The 24,326-nt window shown below is 40.3% G+C and overlaps 1 protein-coding gene across 3 annotated transcripts in view; it reads right to left on the reverse strand.

The window, feature by feature from the left end:
• Positions 1-7,472: 7,472 nt before the first annotated feature.
• Zkscan8 (zinc finger with KRAB and SCAN domains 8) overlaps positions 7,473-24,326 on the reverse strand; it is an 18,400-nt gene continuing 1,546 nt past the window's right edge. Inside the window, exons 2-6 of one of the 3 annotated variants that reach the window (XM_055596954.1) lie at positions 20,733-21,230; positions 19,349-19,514; positions 16,754-16,845; positions 16,324-16,477; positions 7,473-15,109 (exon numbers count right to left, since the gene is read on the reverse strand). In XM_055596954.1, coding sequence (XP_055452929.1) covers positions 14,148-15,109; positions 16,324-16,477; positions 16,754-16,845; positions 19,349-19,514; positions 20,733-21,149 — 1,791 coding nt within the window. In that variant the 5' untranslated portion in view covers positions 21,150-21,230 and the 3' untranslated portion in view covers positions 7,473-14,147. Of the gene's footprint in view, positions 15,110-16,323; positions 16,478-16,753; positions 16,846-19,348; positions 19,515-20,732; positions 21,234-24,326 lie in introns of all 3 variants that reach the window. The other 2 variants (XM_055596955.1, XM_055596953.1) reach the window with 2 other exon arrangements.

The raw sequence follows: 24,326 nt of genomic DNA on the forward strand, positions 1-24,326 counted from the left end.
AACAGGTGTTATGCAAGCATAAAATTATGCAAACAGACGAGGAGATACGTTTTCTATGGGAACTGGCTCCCTGGCAAAAATACCCTATTGAAATATGACGTGCTCTTATAATCCTGCTTTCTCAAATGCAAGACTGGAATTGATGAGGTCCTTTTTTGCTGTTTCTCTATGATTCTTGAAACAGTACAAGTAACTATTCAAGGAAATATTTTTAATAGATCACTAAAAGCTTTAGCAAATAAGAGTAAAAGGAAAATAAAATTTTAGGAGAGGTAATAAATCAGATTCAGCATCAGGAATTGCTTGTGGAAAAACCAAACATTGTAGGTAGTAAAAGGACAAGAGTTTTAGGGCTTTCTAAAGAAAATGTTTAATCAGGGTCTGTTAGGATAAATGCTCTGGATATTCCCACTGCAGTAAAGCTACTACCCAAACCATTACCTAACATTACCTATTTATGAGGCAGAAAGAAGATAGGCAAACATAGGAGGTCAAAAAGTTTTGTATTATACTATAAGTTTTAAGGACAGGCTAGCTCAAGCATCTTAAGATTGTAAATCCTTAGCACACCAAACAAGAGGAATTCCCCGTGCTTCCCCATGCTTACGGGGGGGGGGGGGGTTGTAAATCTTTAGCCGACCTAGTTCGGAGGATTATTAACAACCCCTAATTAACTAACAATAAACTACATAAACAGACCACAAGTTTAACAAGCCCCTGGCCCTCCACTCACTAAATTGGCAATCAAGTCACTAGTTCTATGTTTGCTCTGCTTAAGAGGCTGTTAGGCCAAGATTTTTCTGTAGACACTGCTTCTACCAGGTTACTCTTTCAGTTAAAATATAAACTTTGTAAATGTTCCGGGGGATATGTCAACTTTAAGGTGCTTCTTTGTAAGATTACTATAAAAGTGTTGGCTTGACTTCAGTAAAGCGCAGAAGATCCAAACCAATACCACCTGGTGTGGGTCTGTCTGTCATTTCGCCTATCTGTGCCTTCCTGATATCTGAATTCCCTGATTTTCCCGAGGACGAGGGGCACCCGAGGGGGCCGGTCCGCAGCACTACATCCCCTGTCCCTACTAACCTTTCTCTCCTTCCTAAGGTCAGGGGTTTGAAGGGAGGTAGAGGTGTTTAGGAACCCAAAGACCCTAACCGGCAGGAAGTAGCTAAAGAGAACTGTGATCCCTCTCCCCACTAATCTTTCTCTGTTACTGGGTGTTGGGGTGTTGGGATTGGGGTGAAGGGAGAAAGAGACATAAGGAACCCCAAATAAAGTAGGTTTAAAAAAAAGCCAAAGCCTACAGGGAATGGTCCTGGGTTGTATGAGAAAACAGTCTGGGCAAGTGAAAGGAACAGACTAACTTTACAGGTTTTTATGAATTTTATACCCCATATTAAATAAACTAAGTTCTCTCAGTACTTATCCAGATGGCAGAAGGACACGAGCAAAAACGGGTGAAACAGGAAGATTGAGACAGAGAACCATGGACCCACGCTGTTGAAAGGAGTGACCAGCCTGGCAATTTTGAGATACCGTTGCCCAGCAACTGACCTGAGGCCTCCACCCTGCTGCAAGAAGAATGTCCAGGCCTGCAGTTGCAGGACAGTGTTGCCTGACAACCGGTCCAGATGGTCCCAACTCCCCCCACCCAGATAACCCCAGTACTTTGCTTCCCAGAAAAAACAAAGAGTGGGCTAATCACTCCCCCTCCCTAACAGCAGCCAAATCTGCATGCCCAGATGTCTGGGGCAGGACTGACTGGACTTGGGCACCTAAAATAAACCAATCATTTTAAAAGTCAACTACCCTATAGCCCCTCATCCAATCCCAAGTTGCCAAGCCTGAACCCCCCGAGCTTCCCAGCAATTTTTCCTTTAAAAACCTGAGGCTTTTCTTCCTTGGGGCTACACTTTGCTGACCTACAGAGTAGCCCCATTGCACTTCGCCTTGAATAAACCTCTTGCTGTTTGCATCAATGTGGCCTCTGAGTTTCCTTCAGCTGTCTCCCTGGAAATTGGTCTCCCAGTTGGGCTTAACCCAAGCCTTGGGAGAAAGGCAGTAAGTAGAGTTTTTGCCATGACTTCCCTCACTGATGGAGTATGACCTGGGAGTTGTAAACTGAAATAAACCTTTTCATGCTCAGGTTGCTTTTGGTCATGGTGTATTATCGCAGCAATAGTAGTTTGACACACTGAGCAACTTAGAAGGGTTTATTTGGGTTTGCAGTTCCCAAGGGATAAGAGTCTGTCATGGGAGGAACTCATGGCAACAAGCAGCAGGCTGAAGCAGGATGCGGAGGGCTAGTATCTTGCACCACAAGCAGGAAACAGAGAGCAAATTAGCAATGGTGTGAGTCTTTGAACTCTCAAAGCTTGATTTTAGCAGCATACTTCCTTCAGCAAGGCCATACCTCTTACCCTGACCTACACAGTGCCAAGTGTTCAAATGCTCAGGACTATGGGAGGTATCACTTTCAAACCACCACAGATAGTTATTCTCTCTCAGGTCCAAGAGCTGATATTTCTTGCCAGGTTATCTTCCAAGACTGTGCAAGACCAGGAACTTAGAAAAAGGAAACATGAATTTATGAAGGGATCATTGTAGAAACCAATAAATCAGGAAACAGAATAGGCTAAACAAGGGAAGTAAGGAGAGCACGAAATAATCACAAGGAATATAGAAATGTAAGTCTGGCGCTGAGGCAACCTGCCCCCCAACGCCCACTGCCACAGACGGACGCCCCAGGATGAGGCAATTCCAAATCTCTGCTGTCCCAACCCACCCCAAGGCCTGGAGTAGCCCACCAAGCTGAGGTAGCCTGCCACTCCCAGCCACGCTGATGGCCCTCCCGCCTCGAGGCAGCCGGGAATCCCAGCAGCCCACTGTCCTTCCCAAGAGCTATGTTTAGAGGCCAATTAAATAGCAAGTGGCTCTCAGCATCTCTTCCTGCCTCAGGAGTGGTCAACCCCTTCTTCCTGCCCTGGGGCTAGAGAGGCAGGAGACAAAATGGCTGCTACGCCTCAGGGGGGCTGTCCATGGTGCCTGCCTGCCTGAGCCTATGGAAACCCTACGGCTTTCCTGCCTCAGAAGGCCTACTGCCGCCGCCATGGGAGCTGCCTTTCCTGCTTCAGTCTGCTGCCTTCACAGTGGACCCTTTGTAAATTGTGGACACTTTACACTTGATAACCCCTCAACACAGAAAAGCCGCCAGACCTCTGCCCAAGGAAGCTCCAGCAGCCCAGCTCCCCTCTTCTCTCCCCTCATCCCCTCAACCCCCACCAGACCTCTGTAACTGTCATTTCCAGCTCCTCAGCAGGATTCATCTCAGATTATGCAAATTTGAAGCGAAAAGACTGGACAAAATCCCGCCAATCCCTGGGCAGGAAAACTGATCAATCCCTGAGTGTCTCACTAAACCCCACCAATCCCTGAACGGGAAAGCCTACCAATCCACACTCTGGAAATCCTTGCCCTAAGAAACCCCATGTAAAGGTTGTGTCTGTCCAGTTCCTGCTGCCTTTTCCCAGGAGCAGAGGCAGCCACTCCAGGATTCGTCTGTCCAATAAATCTCTTATGAGATTTACTGCCTGCTGTGACTCACTTGTCAGAGGAAGAAAGAAGAAACGAAGACAGAGCAGAGTTCCTAGGCACCTAGGATCCTCAGCTCATCAAGGGTTGGGCAACCTCCGTCTCTGTTGAGGAGGCCTCCTCTCAGCTGTGTGGTTCCTAGGTTCCCGTGCCCCTTAGGATACCTTCCCAGACCTCAGAGCTGTGACTAGGATTTGCAGCCTTGGAGTTGTGGGTTTTCTGGACACCTTCCCACCTGATCAGGAAGGCAGGCCGGCAGGCCAAACAGACAGTAATACTTCTAATATCAAGTATGGTCACATAATCCCCTAAAAGCTCAGGGAAGGTACTTTATCACTGTCGTTTATAGTTGAGAAAATAGAGGCACAAAGATTAATGGACCTGGTCCAAATCCTAGGCAATTTGGAGTTACATTCCTAAAGGTTGTGGAAAAGGGAGATGAGATATGTGTGTGTGTGTGTACGCGTGTGTGAGGTGGGTGGGGTTGAAAGAATCCCTATGACATCATTAGTTTCATTTTGTTTTTAAACAGTGTCTTACTATGTAGCCCTGGCTGAAACTCACCGACTTCTTCCAGCTTCTCCCCTCCCCCCTCCAGTGCTGATCTTAACACGTGCATCACAATGCCCAGCAGTGATGCGAGTTTTAAGAAAGTCCCTTCCCAGCTACTGTCTGAGTTCATCCAACTCCTCAGAGTTCATCCAGTTTGCCACTTTCCCAAGGGTGACCAGACCCTCCCCTCGCCCCCGCCGATCCCACCGTGAAACAGTTCTGTTTTCTATTATTGGTGTTCTTCAGGCTGTTGGAACCAGCTCAGTGTTGGCGTCGTTATTTTATTAATGGAATTGTCGGGACCACTGAAAGCATTTTTCTGTAAATGTGTTGCCACATAATGTCTATCATTGGAGAGCAATTCACTGACTGAGAGATCATCAAAAAGACTTCTGAAAAAAAAAAAAGTATTATTTTATCAAGAAATATAGACTGCCAGAATTGTTACCCTAACGACAAGGACTTGTGGGAGAAAAAAAATGCACAATGTCAAACACAGAACAAATTTGCTAAGGGCCGTGAGTGACATCCTGGTCATCAACAAGACTGATTTGCTTTTTTACCTTCTAAGAAAGTGGGTTTTGCTTCTTTTTACAAGGTAGGAAAACCATTGGATCTTGGGATTTCAAGTCATTACAGCTGTGAAATATCTCTAGCCACAGGAGTTCTGGTCTTAGTGGTCCTGTGTGCTCTTTTAAAGACTAGAGACCAGACGCAAGCGATTTCAGAACAGTTTGGCTCACTGCAAAATTTCTCAAGTCACTTATTTAAGAAATTAGCTTAATACATTATAGCCAATATACTGGTTTGGATATACAAGTTGATAAAAAGAGTTCTTAAAAGTGATACACTAAGTTGGAGTCATAAATTCATTCTGTGGCAGAGTATGGATTAATAACACATAAGATCCAGTGTAAATCAGCTTCTCTGGCCTTTCAGTGTCAGAATGAGTTGACAAGCTAAACAATACAGCATCCATTCTTTAGACTGACTACTTCAACAGAACAGCGAAATGCCAGTCTTTGGTGAGCTACCCATCAGCTTTGCTCACTCTGGAGCTGATCCTTTCTAAACTTGAAGGATGCACCACTGAACTGCAAATGGAGACTACAGTGTTTTCAAATGCTGGTTTAGTGACTGAATTTAATTTCCTTAGACAGCCATGCCTTCTAAGCAGAACTGGTAGAGTATATAAAATGTTACTGAGTTCTGCTTGCAAACAGAAAATTCTAGTTTATGTTTTTGGACAGGATGCTAGTTAATTCTTACTGAGGGCCTCCTTATAGAAGATAAGGAGGGAGGAGGAAGTCAGGCATGAGGGTCAGGGGAACCTTTCAGCTCGATTGATTGGTAGTTAGAGTGCTTCTTTATACAGAACTCAGTAGGCAGGGATGAATTCATGTTGTTCCAGAACATAGATCCTATCATTTTTGTCCCTGGACACATGCTTTAACTTCCCCTTGGTAATAAGTTTAGTCATCATTGATAAACCATGACAGAATAAAGTTATCTTTTACAATCATTTTCCCTCATCAACCCCACAACCAACCTTTTAAGAATCTTGCAGTTTTAAGGGCATTAGACAGAAAATCTTCAAGGCAGCCTGGGCAAATTGTTATGTCCTAGGCAGTGTATTATCAACTTTTAATGGTCAGAGGGCCAATTGTCCCTAGACCCAAGAAAAACTTCAAACCAAAGCTGTTGCAGTTCTCATTCAGTTTCTGCCATAATACAATGTTTATATTTTATATATCTGTAGAATTTATTTATGTCTAATCTTGGTATTTTGTTCCTTGGTCATATGACACATTGGTCCTGCATGAACTAACTTTTCTAAGAAGGGTTTTAATATTTCAGTTTTATCATTTATCATTATTCAGATTTTATCATTTATCCATACCATTCTTTGTCCACCACCCTGTGTAGGCAGAGATAACTCCAGCCAATCTAACTTTGTTGCTCTATCTTTTCCTGGAGGGGCATGTAATACGTGGGCCCCAATCTTATGTCAGGTACTCACCTGAGCATATAGACTTAACCTGATCTCCTGCCAGCTTCTCTAGTTCACTGAATTTTGTTTACCCTTTAAAGTTTACTTTGTTCTGATTATCTTGTTCCTGAGTAAGTGGAGGGGCAGATGTTCCAAGAGTATCTTGGAGTCAGAGCCGCATAAGGAGGTCTCTGGCATCTTTTGAGTCACACCCTCTGGGGCATAAGGAGAAACTTGAGGTAGGTCCAGATAAAGAATATCTCCCTAAAAGTAGGAGGGGTAATATGCTCAGTACCTTCCTGGGAAAGCTTAGAAACAGTACTCTTGAGAGAGGGCATAAATGATTCGTAAGAAATTTCCCATCAATTCAATATCCCCAAGTTGGACCAATATTAAAAGCTACCCCAAGCATGCAACACGTGAAGACCAAGACCAACGGTGAAGGACAGCACAACGGTAACTGCATCATACAGCTCAGCTTTGCTGAATCTTTGTCAAGCAGCTGTGCGGACTTCACGACTTTTGCTATTTCCATTAGCTACGGCTATGCCAATTCTGTGATCACCAAAGAGTGGGTGTTCATTGCCACGTTGTCCCCAAAGCTAAACCTTCGGTGCACTGCAGTTTCCTTTCCTTATCTTTGATGGTGTGTATAGGAATGAGTCAACATGCGAAAGATAATGTAAATATCTGATATGCAACCTGTGATAGGGTTGAGAACTGATGCAGTAAAGCTTGGTCTTGTGAAGGATACCAAGGATCCGTAGCAGTCCTTAAAAATTTAGATTTCAGAAGCATCCCAGCTGCTCACCAGTGGTGTAACCCCAAATGTCTCTAGTCATAGCTAAACTTCTAAATAGCAGATGCAAAACTTATTTTCCAGCTCATTCTAGAGTTGTTACTAGATTAGGTTTTCTATTTTGTTTTCTCTTTAATTTTGTAAACAAGGTCATATGTAGTCTAGGTCAGTAGGAAACTCCTTAAATAGCAAGGGGAGACCCCTGAACTCTTGATCTTCTTACCATCACCTCCCAAGTGCTGGGATTCTAGACTTGTGGCACTATACATGGATTGTTTCCCATTTCTTTCTCTTTCTTTTTAACTCATCAATAAGTTTGGCTAAGAAAACAGTTTTTAACTTCAAATTTTTACATACACCCTCCTAGAATTTGTGTGTGTGTGTGTGTGTGTGTGTATGGCTTTCCTCCTTGATACAGGCACATCTTGATTACTATAGTACTTTATGGAGAACATTCTGTAGTTTTTGTGTGCACTAAATAGGCCATGGTAACTGAAAACCCTTAAAAATTTCAACATCACAAAAATCCACACATGAATTCAACAAGCATTTATTAAACACCTACTGTGTGCTCAGCACTGTACTAGGCACTAAGAGAGTGCAGCGATACAAATGTTACAGTTATCATCCCTGCCCTCAAGGAGCTTACAATTTAATTTTAGAAATAAATAAAATGTTAAACTACTATACAGACTGCTAGAAAATGATTACAGAGCAAGGTATTAGTAAGTGCATGGATTACATTACAAACCTGAAAGTTAAGTGCTCAGGCAGAACAGAATGAGGAAAGATCTTGGTGTGAGGTGAACTCAATCAAGAAGTGCTGAATCGGAAGACATAAAGGAAGTTGAGTTTTGAGGAATGCCAAAGCGTAGTCTAAGCAGAGAGATGGGTGGGGGCAGGGAGAGGAAGAGAGAAAGCAAAGACCTCATGAGAGATTAGAAAGGCACAGAGGCAATAGCTTTTGAAACAGTAGAAAGCTGTAGGAGGTTTGAATGTGATGTAAACACACTAGAGAGAGATAAAGGCTGAGGCAGATTAAGAATGGAGAACAAGGTTACAGGACACTGGTGAGAAATACCTGCTGGGGCCTGAGTAAAATTGAGATTACATGAAAATGAAGTTTGAGGATCACTTTATAAGTGTTATGTAAGTTGTATATACTAAAAGAAAACAGAAGAAATTATAATAACTTGAGCCTATACAGGATGAGAAGGCTATAAGGGTATGGTAGAAATACAAAACAAAACCTAAGCAACAACAAAAACAAGCCTCAAGAAGAATATGAGTGAGATCAACAGGATTCTAGACTGGGAGTGTGGAGGGCAGAAAAAGATGAAGATAAGTCAAAGTTATGATGAGAAACATGAAAGACAATGATTCTATTTTAGGGTACCAGCAATTAAGCAATGATATCTATTTTAAAAGACAATATAAACTGAGGGAGAAGAATGGCAAGTTTTGGTTTCAAATACCTGGTTGTGTAGGTAACTGAGGAAAGTTCCCCAAGCTGTGAGATGACAGAGAAGGTGGGGAATATGAAGTCACTCAAATACATTAAGTAAAAAGACAAACAGGGACACAGAAAAGGCGAGTAAAGGCAGGATATGAAGATTACTTTTAGTATAGAGGAGAAAAAAAGACTAATAAAGTCAGATATTGAAGAGAAATGATCTAAAAAGATAGCATGAGACAAAGAAAGGATTCTTGAAGTATGGTGAATTAGTTAAGGTTCTCTAAAGAACAGACCTTACAGAATAAATCTACATATTTGTAGAGAAAGGGAATTTATTAGAGTAGCTTACAGGCTGTGGTTCAGAAAGTCCAACAATGACTTTCTGTCAATGGAAAGCCTAAGAATCCAGCAGTTGTTTATTCCACGAGGCTGATGTCAGAACCCTGAAGAAGCAGGCTCTAATTCTAGTGAAGGCATGGACTTGCTTGCAAGAGCAAGGAAGTAAAAGCTTTCTTCTTTCATATCTTTATATAGACTGCCATCAGAAGTGGCCCCAGACTAAAGGTGTATCTTCCAACCTCAAAGGATCTAGATTAAAAGTAAGTCTTTTCACGTGAAATGGTTTAAGAAAAATAAAAAATCCCTCACAGGTGTACCCACCAGTTTGGGCTTAGTTAATTCCAAATGTAGTCAAGTTGACAACCAAGAAGAGCCATCTTAAGTCCATCCCTTGTAAACTTGACACACAATCATATCTCCTTATGCCATGCTTAATTTCCAGTGAAAATAGTAACCAGGTCATAATTACACCTAACATGATATAACTATCCCATGTACAATTGCAAATGCACTGTGTATTTAATCTGGTCAGTTTTATGCCTAATATGATAAAACTATCTCTTGTAGAACATTAAACACATTATACATTTTAGAATAACAACAATGTCCCTTGAGAGAAATTCTTTTGGTATTTCAAAACTTAACTATGGTAACTACAGATTAATATCTTAATTGATTTTATATTACATGATAAAGAAATTGAGGAAAGAAAAAACAAGTATCTGTGCAAACACATTCTTAACAAAATATGACAGAAACAGTCATGACAATTATAATCCTTATTTCTGCAACTGGTCACATGGTCTTAGCTGATACTTATAACTACCTTCCTCTATTGCCCATTCTGTATTTTCTCAAATGCAGAAAAGGCAATATATGAGGGGTGGGAGTACATTTTCTGCTGAGGACAGAGAGATATCCCCTCGGGTAAGGTAAACCTGTGAGAATCTGAGGGTTCAAAGTTCTCAGCTTCAACAGGATCTTCCCACACATCTCCATCCCAAGTTACAGGATCCTATTCTTTATCAATTAATGTTCCTACTTTAACCACTAACACTCTCTGAGCCTGGGACTTAAACTAATTCAGCTAACCTTGTAGTGAGGGCTTTGGCTTGATTTTCTACAATCTGAGCTATGGCTGTTGGAGGATTCTCTTCCAGGGCACTTAGAAGCCTTTAGACTGTTTATGTGCATCTGGAGCTGGCCAATTTTATCACTGAGTACACTGTTGTTCTTCACTGTATTCTGAGATCCTAGAAGTTGGTTAATTATATCAAGCAGTACACTCTTTTCCTTTGTCAATTTATCAAGAGATGCTAGAAGCAACTAACCAGCATTATCATTTTATTTTTTTCTACAAACTGTCAAGTTTTATATAGACTCATCAAATCTCTTGCCTCTCACAACTGGTCAATCAGGATAATCAAATGCATTTGTCCCCATAAATTTGTAAAATAGTTCAAACCATGGGCTTTCAGTAAACCTCAAGTTTCTGAGGCTTCAGTAACTGTAGGTGTTAGTAAAAAGCCTATTCCAAATACTTAAAGAAAAATTCATCCTTATACTTCTACTGCTCTAGAACCACTTGTGGTATGAAAACCTGTATTACTCAGGTTCTCTAAAAGAATAGAACTTACAGAATGAATATGGGATTTATGAGAATGGCTTACAAGCTGTTGTTCAGTTAGTCCAACAATGGCTGTCTACCAACAAAAGACCTAAGAATCTAGTAGTCCTCAAGATGACAACCAAAAATAGCCATTACATATTGGGAAAATCAACATTATGAAATATAAATGAGATAAAGAAGGGCAACAACAACAAAAGCCTTTATCCACTGGCTATTCTACATATATTTTAGTGGAATGCTGACTATAAAAATCAATATCTTAAGAGCTAAGGCAGAAATGGGTTAAAATTAATAATATATCTTAAAAAAATCAAGAAAAATACAAGACACACATAATAGTGAATAGTGAAATGGGCAAGAAGCTTACATACAAGGTTTCTTAAGACTGTAGATGAACTTACTACCGCCACCTGTCCATTTGGCCAACCTGGACTCTACTCCCTTCTCTTTCCCTTAGCCAGTTTACAAAGAAACATGTTTTATTGACAAAATTTACCTTTCTTGTACTAAAAATCAGTATCAATGTCTAAGGATGTTCTCACCGCGAACAGCATTTAAACCGACTTTCCAATAGCTGCAGTGGATCCAACCACACTACTGTGCGTTACTTTACCTATTGTCTGTTATGACCAACAGTAAGTCCATGGTTTCATCTGGCCAGTCTAATAATTTGGTCATCACACTCTAGCATCTCTGTATAGGGTAGAATCTTGTCATTTTCTGGCTCTGTGATGTTAGCTAGTTCTCTAGTCTTCTGTTTTACCATCTAAAAGTGGAGCACATAGTGATACTAGCTCTTAAGTTGGATAAATGTTTAGCTCAGAGTCTGGCTCATGGCAACTGCTCAAAAACAAACAAAAAATGTTAGCTATCATTCTGGAGATGTAGAAACAAGTGCAAAGCTATATACTGGTCCATGTTAGAATCAACCACCACATTCTTGAATACCTATCTGGCCTCATGGAGAAATTTTTTGAAACTGTAGAGGTTTCTCCCAGTGGTATGTTGACAGCAAGTGAGTGAGAGAAGAGCCATTTTACCATGCCATATCCTAAAGTGAGCAGCTGGGGATGGGAGATTTCAGAAAGAAAACTTTGACTCTATAGGATAAAAGTTTAATGAATGCCACTGACAGATAAGAGCTCTAAATAATGTCATATAGATTGATTAATGCTTGGTAACTTCAAGGCTAAAAGTGACTTCTATGTATTTCTTCAAAGATTCCACAGCCTTTTCTATTATCATATACTGTAACAGTGGGCTCTTTCTATACATGTGCTTAATTAGCTTTGATAATTCATTTAAATTTTGTATTTGTAATTTTGTTTATGTATGTCTGTGTACAGGTACTTGTGGAGGCCACAGATTTTGGATCATCTGGAGCTTGAGTTACTGAAAGTTGTGAGCCACCCAATATGAGTTTTGGGAACTGAATGCAATGGTCCTATGCAAGAACAGTCTGCAATTTTAACCTGTAGCCATTTTTCTAGCCCCAATTACCATCCAGGCTGGCCCATCTGCCTCTGTCTCCTGAGTGCTATGATTAAAGGTTTGCCTTGCCATAGTGGCTCCAATAACTCATTTTTAAATGAAAACCTCCTTTCACATTTATACCAGTATAACATTAATCTTCCCAATCATATTATTTTCTTTTCTCTGGACTTCTGCCAGAAGCTTAGTAATTCTGAGACTGAAGTAATCTGGTATACATTGCTCTGGGTACAAATGCTAAAAAAAGGGCAATTTCTTAGAAATGAAGGCAGGTGCTCCACAAAAGTTTATGAAAGGAGTGGGCATGCATATATGCACACACAGAGACATCTACCTTCTCTGACAATGCTTTCATCCTATGTAACTTCCACATAAGGTAGCACTGACACACAGAAATCCTGTCATACAGAGCAGGTAAGGCACAACTCAAGCAGGAAGCAAGGGTGTAGACATAGGCAGATTTACCTTCTTCTGGTTTCTTAAACTTTGGCAATCCTGTCTCAAACAAACAAACAAACAAACAAACAAACAAAAATGACAACAACCAACCAAACAAAAGTTATTGGGGCTGGAGTTGATGGTTCAGTTGTTAAAGAGTGTTAGAGAAAAGTTAGGAATGGTAATTTACATTAAAAGGAAAGAAGCAAACAGAAGAGGATAAGAAAATAAATAATAATAAAAATTCTGAGAAAGTTAACCAAAGAAACTAAAAAGATCCTTTTCAGGGCACAGTTTTTTGTTTTTTTTCCCGGAGAGTTCATCAGAACTCTGATGAACTTTGAGTAAGATTACTGGAATAATTTTAAGTGTGAGGCAAGGCAAAAGTTATTTAACTCCAAGCCCACTGTCTAATCAAATGATGAAACATGAAATATAATAGTAACAGATGGTTTTCTTGCTCCTCATTAAATGAGAATTCTAAGAATGTTTCCAATATTTGGAGGACTAACAGCACCACTAGAATAATAGTACTTTAGAATATGTATTTTAATAAGTATTTATTAAATAATTAAGCATAATTAATTAACTGAAAAGATACTACATTTTAGATGCACAAGATTCTGTTGTGTCATTTTAAAAGCAGTCTCATGACTCTGCACAATGCCCTGTTATGCTGAGAGCCACAGAGGTGAAGTGTAATGCCCGGTGACAAGGGGTGCAATCGTGTATCTTTGTTAGATAACTGATGGAGTGTGCCACAACTCACAAGAATGAGGACTCACAAGGGAGATATCTGACAGACTACCATTTGGGATACTGAAGACACACAAATGAAAGAAACAGATGGAAGATAATGATGGAGCTGCAGAGGCTATCTGAAAAGGTTGGTCTAGGCTGACCATGTAGTTAGCTAGTTTATATAGATTGATAAGAAACAGAGCAGTACCATAACAGGCCAAAAGGGATGGTGAACATTCTTTGTAAGGATTTTTAATGTCTTCAAGCACCTCCTGTCTCCTATGTGGAGCCAAAACTTCGATGGAGCAAACAGTTTTCAAACCACAGAGGACAGTAGGGAGGTAGGAGAGTCAGAGGTCACCTTGAGGTACAACTATGCATGCTCAAGAACAGTCAGGCTGAGTCTCCATTCACCTCTTTCTTTCCATCACTCCCACCACCATCATTAATGTGTCCACTTCCTTTGCTGATACAGGTACTGAGACTGGGGGTGGTAAAGGATATGAACAGATGCTCTAGGATTCAATGAAGTCAGTAAAGGTGCTAAATAAAGAAAAATGCTACCGTGCTGTTAAAAATATAGCATTGACTTTATAGAGAAATATGGATTGCTATCCATCTAGGAGTATTGTACAATAATTTAAGTGTCAACAATTTCCCTCTAGTTAGGGTATTAGAAAGCTAAATACAAATCAGTCTTATTGGGGTTGACTTGGACTCTAGCAGCTTCTTAGATTAGGATTTACAAGGGCATCTTCCGAGGTATGATAGAGAGGGACCACAGGAAATGGGAAGAAACAGAGAAGCTTGGAGGAGAGCCCCTCTCAAACTTAACAGCTACTCATGGGAAAGACAAAATATAGCATTTTAAGTCACAATAATGAATTTGTTCTTATTTTAAAGTTCTGAAAAATATATTGAGCTTCTAGAGGTTTGCTTTATCAGATGCCGCCAAAGACAGTCAAGCTAAACAGTTCATAGCAGGGATTGGGCCCAAACTACCCAAGTGCTAATCTTAGCTTTGTTACCGCTACAGATTCTGCCCCTTTTCACTAGACTTTCCACTACTACATGGTTTCGCTAATGCTGAATAGTGCTCAAACTACAACCAAAGCTTTCCCTAAACTCCTGTGGGTTCAGGCTTTTCTCCACTGTGGATTCTCTGATGTCGAATGAGACTCGATCTCTGAATGAAGGCTTTCCCACACTCATTGCATTGATAGGGCTTCTCCCCTGTATGTATTCTCAGATGCTGAATGAGACCAGTATTCCCATTGAAAGCTTTCCCACATTCTTTACATTTATAGGGTCTTTCTCCAGTATGGATTCTCTGATGTTCAATAAGGCCTGACTTCTGACTGAAGGCCCTCCCACACTCACTGCATTTGTAGGGTTTTTCCCCAGTGTGGCTTCTTTGGTGGCCAATAAGATGTGAGCTCCGCCTGAAGGTTTTCCCACACTCATCACACTCATAGGGTTTCTCCCCAGTGTGAATTCTCTGATGTCCAATGAGGTGTGAACTATGACTGAAAGCTTTTCCACATTCATTACATTCATACGGTCTCTCCCCACTGTGGATTCTCTGGTGCAAAATAAGGCCCGCACTCTGACTAAAGGCCTTCCCACACTGATTACACTGATAGGGCTTCTCCCCAGTGTGGATTCTCTGGTGCAGGATCAAGCCCGTGTTCTGACTGAAGGCCTTACCACATTCCTTGCAGTGATAGCGCTTCACTTTGTTGTGGATATCCTGATGGGAAAGAAGGGCTGACCTGTAACTGAAGGCTTTACTACACACATTACACTGATAGGGTTTCTCTCCAGTGTGGATTCTCCAGTGGCGAACAAGGCCTGAGTTCTGAGCAAAGCTTTTCCCACATTCATCACATTTATGTCGTCTCTCCTGTGTGGGCTTTCCCTGCTGCCTCTCTAATCTGCCCAGAAGGTCTCGGGCTTCTCCATGTGCAAGACCCACGGTAACATCCCCGTTGCACTTGGCAGGTGCCTCTCCATGTAGCTGGATTCCAGTAGATATTACCTGTTTTGAAAATAGTTCCTTGTTCTCATTTCTGGTCTCACCATCTGAAATAAACACGTAGTAATCAATCACTCTCAGTCATTTTCTATTTTTATACCAGAGGAAAAGGGGAATTGAAGTTCTCATGGAATCCACAAGAAAATACAAACTTCTTTATCCAAAATAGGGGCAGTTAAATGCAAGTTGATCGAGCAGAAGTGCCAAATAAAAGGCACTGGGAAAGAGGTGCCAGAAAAAAAAAAATGGTTTCCTGATAGATGACTAAAGTTGACAAGGAATCAACTGAGAAGTGTAAGTAGGGAGAGAATAAGAACCCCTACAAGCTCTACTTAGTGGGAGAGAATGCACCAAACAGTCCCAAAAGGAAAGTACAACTAGCTCATGTGACAGACATATTCCAATATGGTGGTCCAACGAGAACTGGAAGGTATGAACTCAGGGAGTACTACAGAGATGTCAATTTAACTGGCAAAATTAACAATACTCACTATACAGATAAAAACTATAAAGAATTTTGGGTTGGAGAACAAAATCGTTTCATTTCAGACCTCAAGAAGTCTCAATCTAATATCTATCTCTGACTTCTGAGTTTCTTTTCTTTGAGATTAAAGAATTTCAATGGAAATTTATGACTATTTGTGTCAATGTGTAGGGTGTTTATAGAGGCCAGAAGGCATTGTATCCTCTGGAGTTAGTTACTGGTGCTTATGAGGTATTTCATGTAGATGCTGGGAACAGAACTCCACTCTTCTAGAAGAACAAAATGTATTCTTTTTTGTTGTTGTTTTGTTTTGCTTTTTTGAGACAGGGTTTCTCTGTGTAGTCCTGGCTGTCCTGGAACTCTCTCTGTAGACCAGATTGGCCTTGACCTCAGAGAGATCCGCTTGCCTCTGCAGGGATTAGAGCTGCTTAGATTAAAAGTGTTTGACACCAACACCCCAAAAAGATTTACTTAATATGTATGAGTGCTTTATCTCATATAAAGCCTGCATGTCAGAAGAGGGCACCAGATCACATTATAGATGGTTGTGAGCTGCTATGTGGTTGTTGATAACAACCTGATTCAGGACCTCTGCAAGAACAGCCAGTACTCTTAACTGCTGAACCATCTCTCCAGCCCTAGCAGGAAAGCACTCTTAACCACTGAGCCATCTCTACAGTCCTGAATCAACTAAGTCCTCCAGACGGTATAAAGCTACCAACAACACAACAAACAAAGAGAAAATTCTTAAGTTACGATAACTACAGCTCTCCTTACCCAGGGAGAACATGTTTCTGTACTTCTCAGGCCTGTTATCTCTATTCAGATCCTTCTGTGATGGATCAAGAAGCCACTCCTCTCGAATGAGAGACACAGCCATGTCTTCGATCTTTTCCAAAGTCTGAAACAAAACAAGACCCTCATTTGGGGTCTAAAAAGGTTCCATAGCTCAAAACCAGTGTTGGAGAGAACTATAGTGTTAATAGAGGTGAAGAAGCAGGAGTGTGCTATGTACAGGGGTCTAAACAACTAGGAAGAAGAGAAAAGTGCACTAGATTTATTGGGGGAACCAAAGATTGGTTTGTTGCTAAGCAAAAAGAATAGAGAAAAAGTTTTTAAACAGGCACTACTACAGATAGATATGGGCATTTGCTATGATATTGTCAAACACAGACATGGGCTCTTAGTGGGAAGGAACACAACTCACCTGGAACCCTGCAGTAAGAAGTCTAGCTGTCACTTCCTGATCTCCAGAACTTCCTTTCTGGGAAGGAGTAGGACTCTGAGGAGTAGACATGGCTGAGAGGAAAAAGGAGCTATGAATTGACTAGTCTTACTGCGTGGTTGTGGGAGTTGGCATTCACTTAATGCAAAATTATTTTTATTTCAGCATATATTTGCGAAGGATTTGCACATAAAGTGTTGTCATCTTGGATTCTGGCCTATATCCATGAATGCCCACAGAACATCTATACTTTAATGTACCTGAATTTACATTGTCAAATAAACAAAGCATACTGAGTTCCTAACAGGAGCTGCTTTCTAATTTCTTCTCTGCCAATAGTATTATCTTTGTGTTTGTGTATAGTAGTCCTTTAGATCCTGATGTCCTAGAAAACTTAATATGAGAACCAACCAATCTCTAGTAAGTCTGATATCTGCCATGGCTGTTGGTGTCTGATTCTCACCGATAATAAGCATCACCAAAGTCAACTAATAGTTAAGCAATGTATGTTTTGGGCAATAAGATTTAGGACTTCAGACAGGAATTATATAATCAGCCAAAGTGTTTCTATAAATGCTTTCTTAGAAATACTAAAAATTCTTAGCCTTTTGATTAAGATCAAGTGCAGAAATATTAAAACTTTACTTATAAGCTGGGGAAGTAGCAAATGTTTACTGCCCCAGCACTCATGGTGTAGGCAGGAGGACCACAAGTTTTAGGCCAGAAAAGTGTACACAAAAACCCTGTTTCAAAATGCAAACAAACAAACAAACAAACAAAAATATAATTCACTAACATAAAACAAAGTATTATAAATCCCATTAATTGAAAAAAACCCAAACCAAATAATGACAAATAGCCCAGAATATGCTGCTCTGCTGAAAATAAGGTTTTTCTGAAAAAATAATAGGAAAATGCCAAAAAAGACAAAGAAACCAGAATTAAGAGGCTTCATCTGGCCAAATATGATTTAAGCACAGTTAAAGACAATGTTTCTGAAACAAAGAATTAATATGCCCATGTGTAAATAATAGCAATAAAAGGGGAGGGTTGAGGACATGGCTCCTCAATTAGAAGAGTGCTGAGTTAAGATACTTCACACTGCCCCAAAGCAACACAGACACCTCCACACACACTCGGGGCTGGGAGGATGGCTCAGTGGTCAAGTGCTTGCTGTGGAAATACAAGGAAATAAGTTCAGAATCCCACCACCCACATAAAAGCCTTATGTTTGTAGTCCCAGGGTTGGGGGTTGGAAGAGAACAGAGACAGGCAGATCCTGGGGGCCTACAGGCCAGGTAGTCTAGCTGAAATGGACCGACATGTTCAGGGAAAGACCCCATCTCAAAAAATAAGGTAAAGTGGCCAGAGAGAACTTGGGCAGCAGGGGTGGAGGCTTGGGGGTAGCGGCGGGTAACGGTGTTTTTGACGGCTCAAGCTCAATTGCTGGAACCCATGATGAATAGACAGATGCATCTCTTGAAGAAAATTGTTCTCACCCTCCAGGTTCATTTCTGTGTACACTAATGATAACAATAAAATGTGGGGAGAAACAGAAGACACCTACCATGACTTCTAGTCTCCACATTTGCACCCACGGTAAACTAGAATCACATTATAGATGGTTTTGAGCCACTGACTGAGAAATTACCATTTGTAGTTTCAAATTTAGTAATAATCACTGACTCAGTTGAGAAGCTTCAATAAAATAAAGTAAAAAAAAAAAAAACAAAAACATACCAATAAATATAAAAACTAATGTTTTAGCAACAAGTTTGATAAGGGCTTAGATATTTACACAGCTTCATGAGAATTTTCTCTTAAATTACTTCTTAAATTACAAAGGGAAGAACAGTAACTTTATACTGATTAACCTAGCAAGATTAATCTTAAGTCATCAAATATATCATCACAATAGACTAAATTTGTGGAGTTTTTTTTTTTTTTGCCAAATACACACAACTTGAACCTAAATATAAAAAAATATCAAACAAACCTAATTTGCAGCCATTCTACTAATTCTAATCTATGTTCTTTAAGATTGTTATGGTCATGAAAAGAAAGATTAAGAAATAATACAAAAAATACCAAATTAAAGTACACCGAAGAGACTTATGACTAACTTCCCAATGGTCATTTGGTGGACTCTGAACTAGAGAAAACTTTGGGACAGCTAGTAAAACATGAGTATGAACTATTAGGTTAGCACCACTCCAGCAACACAATTGCGAACTGTGTCATCTTAAAAAAAAAAAAAAAAAAAAAAAAGAATCAGCAAATAAAATGTTATGATACTAGCAATATCCTTAAAAAAAAAAGTCTACTGTAAATGTACTGCAGTAACAAATTTGAGAACTCATTAAAAACAACAACAACAACAACAACAAAGCTCTCAAGTTCTTTGTTCTTCCTAAGTTCATACTAGAACTGATGGTCTATTGTCCTCTGAGCATGACACGGCCATTGCCCTCTTTTAGCTGCTGTCGCTGCATTCGTAAGACCTGTGAAAGACTGGGCCCATCAACTTCTTCTGCAGATGGGGAAGGATCACAATCCTTTGCTTTCTATTTTCCTCACCTTTGTAAGTGAAATCTGGCTTCTCTCTGTCCTTTGGCTTCTGGGACACTGTAGATTTATGCATGATTGCCACGGGTTGGATCTTAATACTTGGAGGTTCTGGTGCAGATTCTGAAGGCACGACTTCCTCCCAGAGTACTCTGCGCCCATGTTTATGAGCGGAGACCTAGAAACAATGGGACAGCTGAATTACAAAGAATTCCTTTGAGAAATGAAGTGAAGGTGGTAGTAGAGTCAACACCTTTGACTGGTGTTCATATTGGGAAAGCAAGCAGTATAATGTCATTTACTTCCTGGGGCAGCAAGAAACACTATTCTGCATTAGCACAGAAAGAAAGCATTTACTTCTGCTCAGTACTAAATAAGAACTTTCTGTTGATTTTTCTCTCTATATCAAACACCATATTTTGTGATCCAACCCTAGGATACAGAATGAATAACACAGATAACTAAAACAGGGCCATAAAATAGCAAAACACTCTTTTGCTAAGGAACTAGGAAGTCTGTGTTCTAGTAAGCCGTCATCTTTAATCATCCAGGGAAGGCAAACAAACACAAATAGTTTAGCAAGCTGGGCTTTGTTTTGTGCTAAGACTGCTCCATCTCCACCCCCAAACACACACCCTCTGAACAATGCACCTAGTACCTGTTAGTGATCTAAGACCCCCTACCTGCATTGAGCTGTACCTACACCCTACTCTGAACAGTGGAATAAATTTCTTCTTCTCTTAACAACCATGAAAGTTAGCTTGTACCCAGTCATAGTCCATTTATATCTGGGAGGTAGGGGGTCAAGCAGGCCTAGACTGATTTTGGGTGCATGAGCAGTAAGGCAAACTGTGTCTTGTGGGTAAACGAAGAACCATCTAACATCTAACCATGCTAACACCATGCCTGCTAGCAACCAAACGCTTCTTTCTCTAGAATCCCATAAGCGGAAGCTCCCAATAATTGGGGCTCTTGAGTATACTCAAGTGGCCTGTCACTCTTGACTGTATTTCTTGCTTTGTGCTATTGTTCTGCCATTGTATAGTGTCTCCTTGCTATTTGTACAATTTGTGTGTCTTTATTTCAATTCCTTAAGAGGCCAAAACTATGGAAACACCTGGTCCAAACCCTGACCACTGGTCTTATGGGTACCCCAGAAAAACAGTAATGTAAGCGTCTTGCATATCATGGTCCCATTTAGCACACAAGGGCAATAGTAGGACTGTAGGTATCTCGTGAGTATAAAAAATGGATTTTACCCTTTACAAAAAAGAATTATTAAAATAATTTCCATCCACATTCATGAGAAACCAGCTGGGGAAAATTTACTCCTCAAAGTAGAGCCAATGTCTAAATAGCTTCCAGGAATTCAATCACAGCATGCACAGCTACTTACTGGTTGTCCTAGGACATTAATCTGCCTTTCCAAGTCCTCCAGCAGGGTCACCACCTCCTCACCATTCTCTAAGTGGTGCTCCTTAGCCAGCGCCTGCAGCTCCTCCGGCAGGATGGTCAGGAACTGCTCCAGCACCAACAGCTCCAGGATCTGCTCTTTGCTGTTCAAGTCTGGCCGCAGCCACTGATGGCAAAGTGCACGGAGCTGGATCAGAGCTTCCCGGGGGCCTAATGTCTCCTGGTAGCAGAGCTGCCTGAAGCGGAGGCGAAACAGTTCTTGGCCAGGAGTGTTACTTTCACGCACACTAGATTCCTCATCCCAACCATGATCTTCCTCTATCTTGACAATGACAAGGTCTTCTTCAGGAGTCTGGTCTGGTGAAGAGGGGGCCGAAGGAGGCTTTCTTGATTCTGCCATTTAGGGCCAGAAAAACTTAAAAGGTTCCTTTTTTCCTCTACCTTCTGTATCTTCTTAAGTCTTCTCAGGCCTTCCAGGGTACTTCTTCCAGAACGGAAAATGATAAATATGTTAAGGTAAGGCAAAAGTCACAGTAACTTAACAAGTGCCTGTTAAAAATCTGCCACACCAATCCTACCCAGGGTACAAACCCTTTCTTTTGCTTTCTGTTTAAGGTTGTCGAAGATGGAGACCACGTATTTTCATGCCTAACTGAAATTCTGTATTTAATATTAGGTAATTCTCAGTACCACCCACTGAACTCCTTGTGGCACCTTGTATATCTGCCACTCTCAACTGATGTTAATTTTCGTATCTGCTAGTTCAAGAATCTTCCTAAGCCTTTTCTCTTCATTACCTAAGATTCAGTACCTGACTTATGTTCCCTAATTTCCCTCCTGTCTCAGGACTAACTCTCATACTTCATCTCTTACTCCTAGAAATCTATCTGGAACAGTGGGTCTGCAAAGCACCAGAATTTCTTATCAGTATCTACAATGCCCAAACCTAAACCCATATACCAATGACATTCCAGGGTATTACAGAAATAAAGTATAGTAGTGTTTTGAGTTTGACAACTTTCACTTAGTGGAAGACGACTGATATTAATCAATATTCTACCTGTTTATTCTTATACAAATGAGTATATCCCCCCACCAGGCAAGTTGTTTCCCGTTCTTGATTATGAATAAAGCCACTATGATCATGTATATACATGGTCTTGTATGAACAGTTTTTAAAACAATAGGGAAAAACCCAGAATTAAGAAGTCAATTGCTGATGGCTCAGTTGTTAAGAGCACTGTCTGCTCTTCCAAATGGACCTGGGTTCAATTCCCAGGACCCTTATGGTAGCTCACAACTGTCTGTAACGCCAATTCCAAGGGATCTGACACCTTCACACTAATGCACATAAAATTAAAAAAAAATTAATTAAAAGAAGTCAATTGCTGAGTCTTATGTGTTGTATCTAAAAAAATTGTTGAATTATTTTCCAAAGTGGATGTAATATTTTACGATACATTATCACTTGATACTATATTTAAACATTTAAATATAATAGGTGTATAGTAATGTGTCATGGTTTTAACTTGTTTCCTTACTAACAATGTTGAACATATATCTATTTTGGTAAAGTACCTACCTAAAAATTTTGGTTCACCTTGCTCTTGTTTTTTGACAAAGTCTCATTCTGTAACCAAAGATAGCATCTAACTTGTGATTCTCACACCTCAGCTTCCTAAGTGTTGGGGCTACCGGCACGCACCACCATTTGTTTCTTTGTATGCTATATGTTATTTACATATTTCCTTAGCTTGTCTAGGCTGTTGAGGCAGGGTCTTACCATGCCGCCCAGTCTGCTCTGGAATCCAGTGCGTAGCCCGCGCTGACCTGTACCTGGTGATCCTACTGCCTCCATCTCTCAAGTATTAGGATCACACGCATGCATCATCACTTTGTCCACTCTTATTTTGTAATTGAGGTTTTATATTGTTTGTATGTTTAAGAGTTGAGAGCTCTTCATATATTCTGGATACAGGTCCTGTATGATACATGATTTACAAATATTTACAAATATTGACTCTTTTCTATTCTTTTGACAGTGGCCTTTGAAGTTGGTATTTGAAATTTTTGATGCATAATTTATCAAAATCTTAAAGATTGTATGTTTGATACCAAATCTAAGAAATGTCTGATTAACCCCAAATCACAAAGGTTTTCTTGTAGAAGTTTATAGTTTTAAGTTTTACTTTAAAGTCTATGGTCTGTTTTGAATTAGCCTTTGCGGTAGTGAGGGTGTGGTTAAGGTCCTCCTCCTTGCACACAGATTACAATGTACTCCAGCACTACTCACAGAAAGGACTGAACACTGAACTGTTTACCTTTTCATCTGTCAGAGAGACAGAAAAAAAAAAAAAGCTGACTGACCATAAACAATATTTCTGGAGTCTCTATTCTGTTACCTTGACCAATATGATACAAAGCTATCTGAAGATGAATTTTCAAATGTTGAAATCAAGTGGTTCCAATTTTGTAACTTTTCTCTTTTAGAAGCAGTTTTGGCTTTGCTGGTTCTCTCACTTTTGATACACATATTAGAATAAGCTTACTGATTCCCAATAATGCTGGAACTGAACTTGTGCTGAATCTATAGCTCAGTTTAGAGATACTATTGTGACAGTACTGATATCACACTAGGAATGATACCTTAACACGGTTCTCCAGTCCATGAATATTGACAGCTCATTTCATTTAAGTCTTAGACTTTCATTACGATCAAACCATTTATTTTCCTCACTCTCTACCTCTACACATACTACTTTTCTCAGAACTGTACCATATTGGTTGCAAAAAGTTTTACTCTCTTAATTTCATACTCTTCATGAAAATTTTATCTTATTAATAGAATTAAAGAACAGCGGAGGGCTATATTGGCAGCACAATACAGAATGTGTCTACATTTGTTTTAAGAGTAAAGGTTACAGCTAGAACTCCAGGTCCACAGAGCTTACTCTGAAGGTCTGTTTCCTTGTGGGGAATATGGTTTCTGCTCTTGTGCAGATAGGCTGCAGTGGTGACTTCTCCTTGACTTTGGTTATACTTCTCTTTCATTCATGTTCCATAATGGTACTAGCTGTCTTCACAAAAGATGCCCTCCGTAGTACCTGTGACACCTATGAATGCAACCTTATTTGCAAATAGTAGGTAGATATAATCAAATGAACATGAAGTTATAACTGGAATAAGATGAGACCTTAATTCAGTATGACTAGACTATTGTTAAAAATACACAGGGGTCTGTGAGACCGTTCAGGAGGTAAACACCCCTGCGGCCAAGCCTGACAACCTGAGTTTACATTCCCACAACCCACGTGGTGGAAAGAGAGGACTGATTCCTGCAAGTAGTCCTCTGACCTCCACTAGGGCATTGTGGCATTGGCATGAACTGACCTTACTCATCCTCCCCAAACAAAACAAGACAAAAGTCTCACTCTCCAACTCAGGCTGGTTTCAAATTGGTATCTCCCAAGCTCAATATCCTGAATACTGCGTGCAATTGCAGGAGTGAACCACCATAGATGGCCTTCCTTCCTTCCTTCCTTCCTTCCTTCCTTCCTTCCTTCCTTCCTTCCTTCCT

This window comes from Psammomys obesus, unplaced genomic scaffold (assembly GCF_907164565.1).
Source record: "Psammomys obesus unplaced genomic scaffold, mPsaObe1.curated_primary_1811, whole genome shotgun sequence".
Lineage (NCBI taxonomy): Eukaryota > Metazoa > Chordata > Mammalia > Rodentia > Muridae > Psammomys > Psammomys obesus.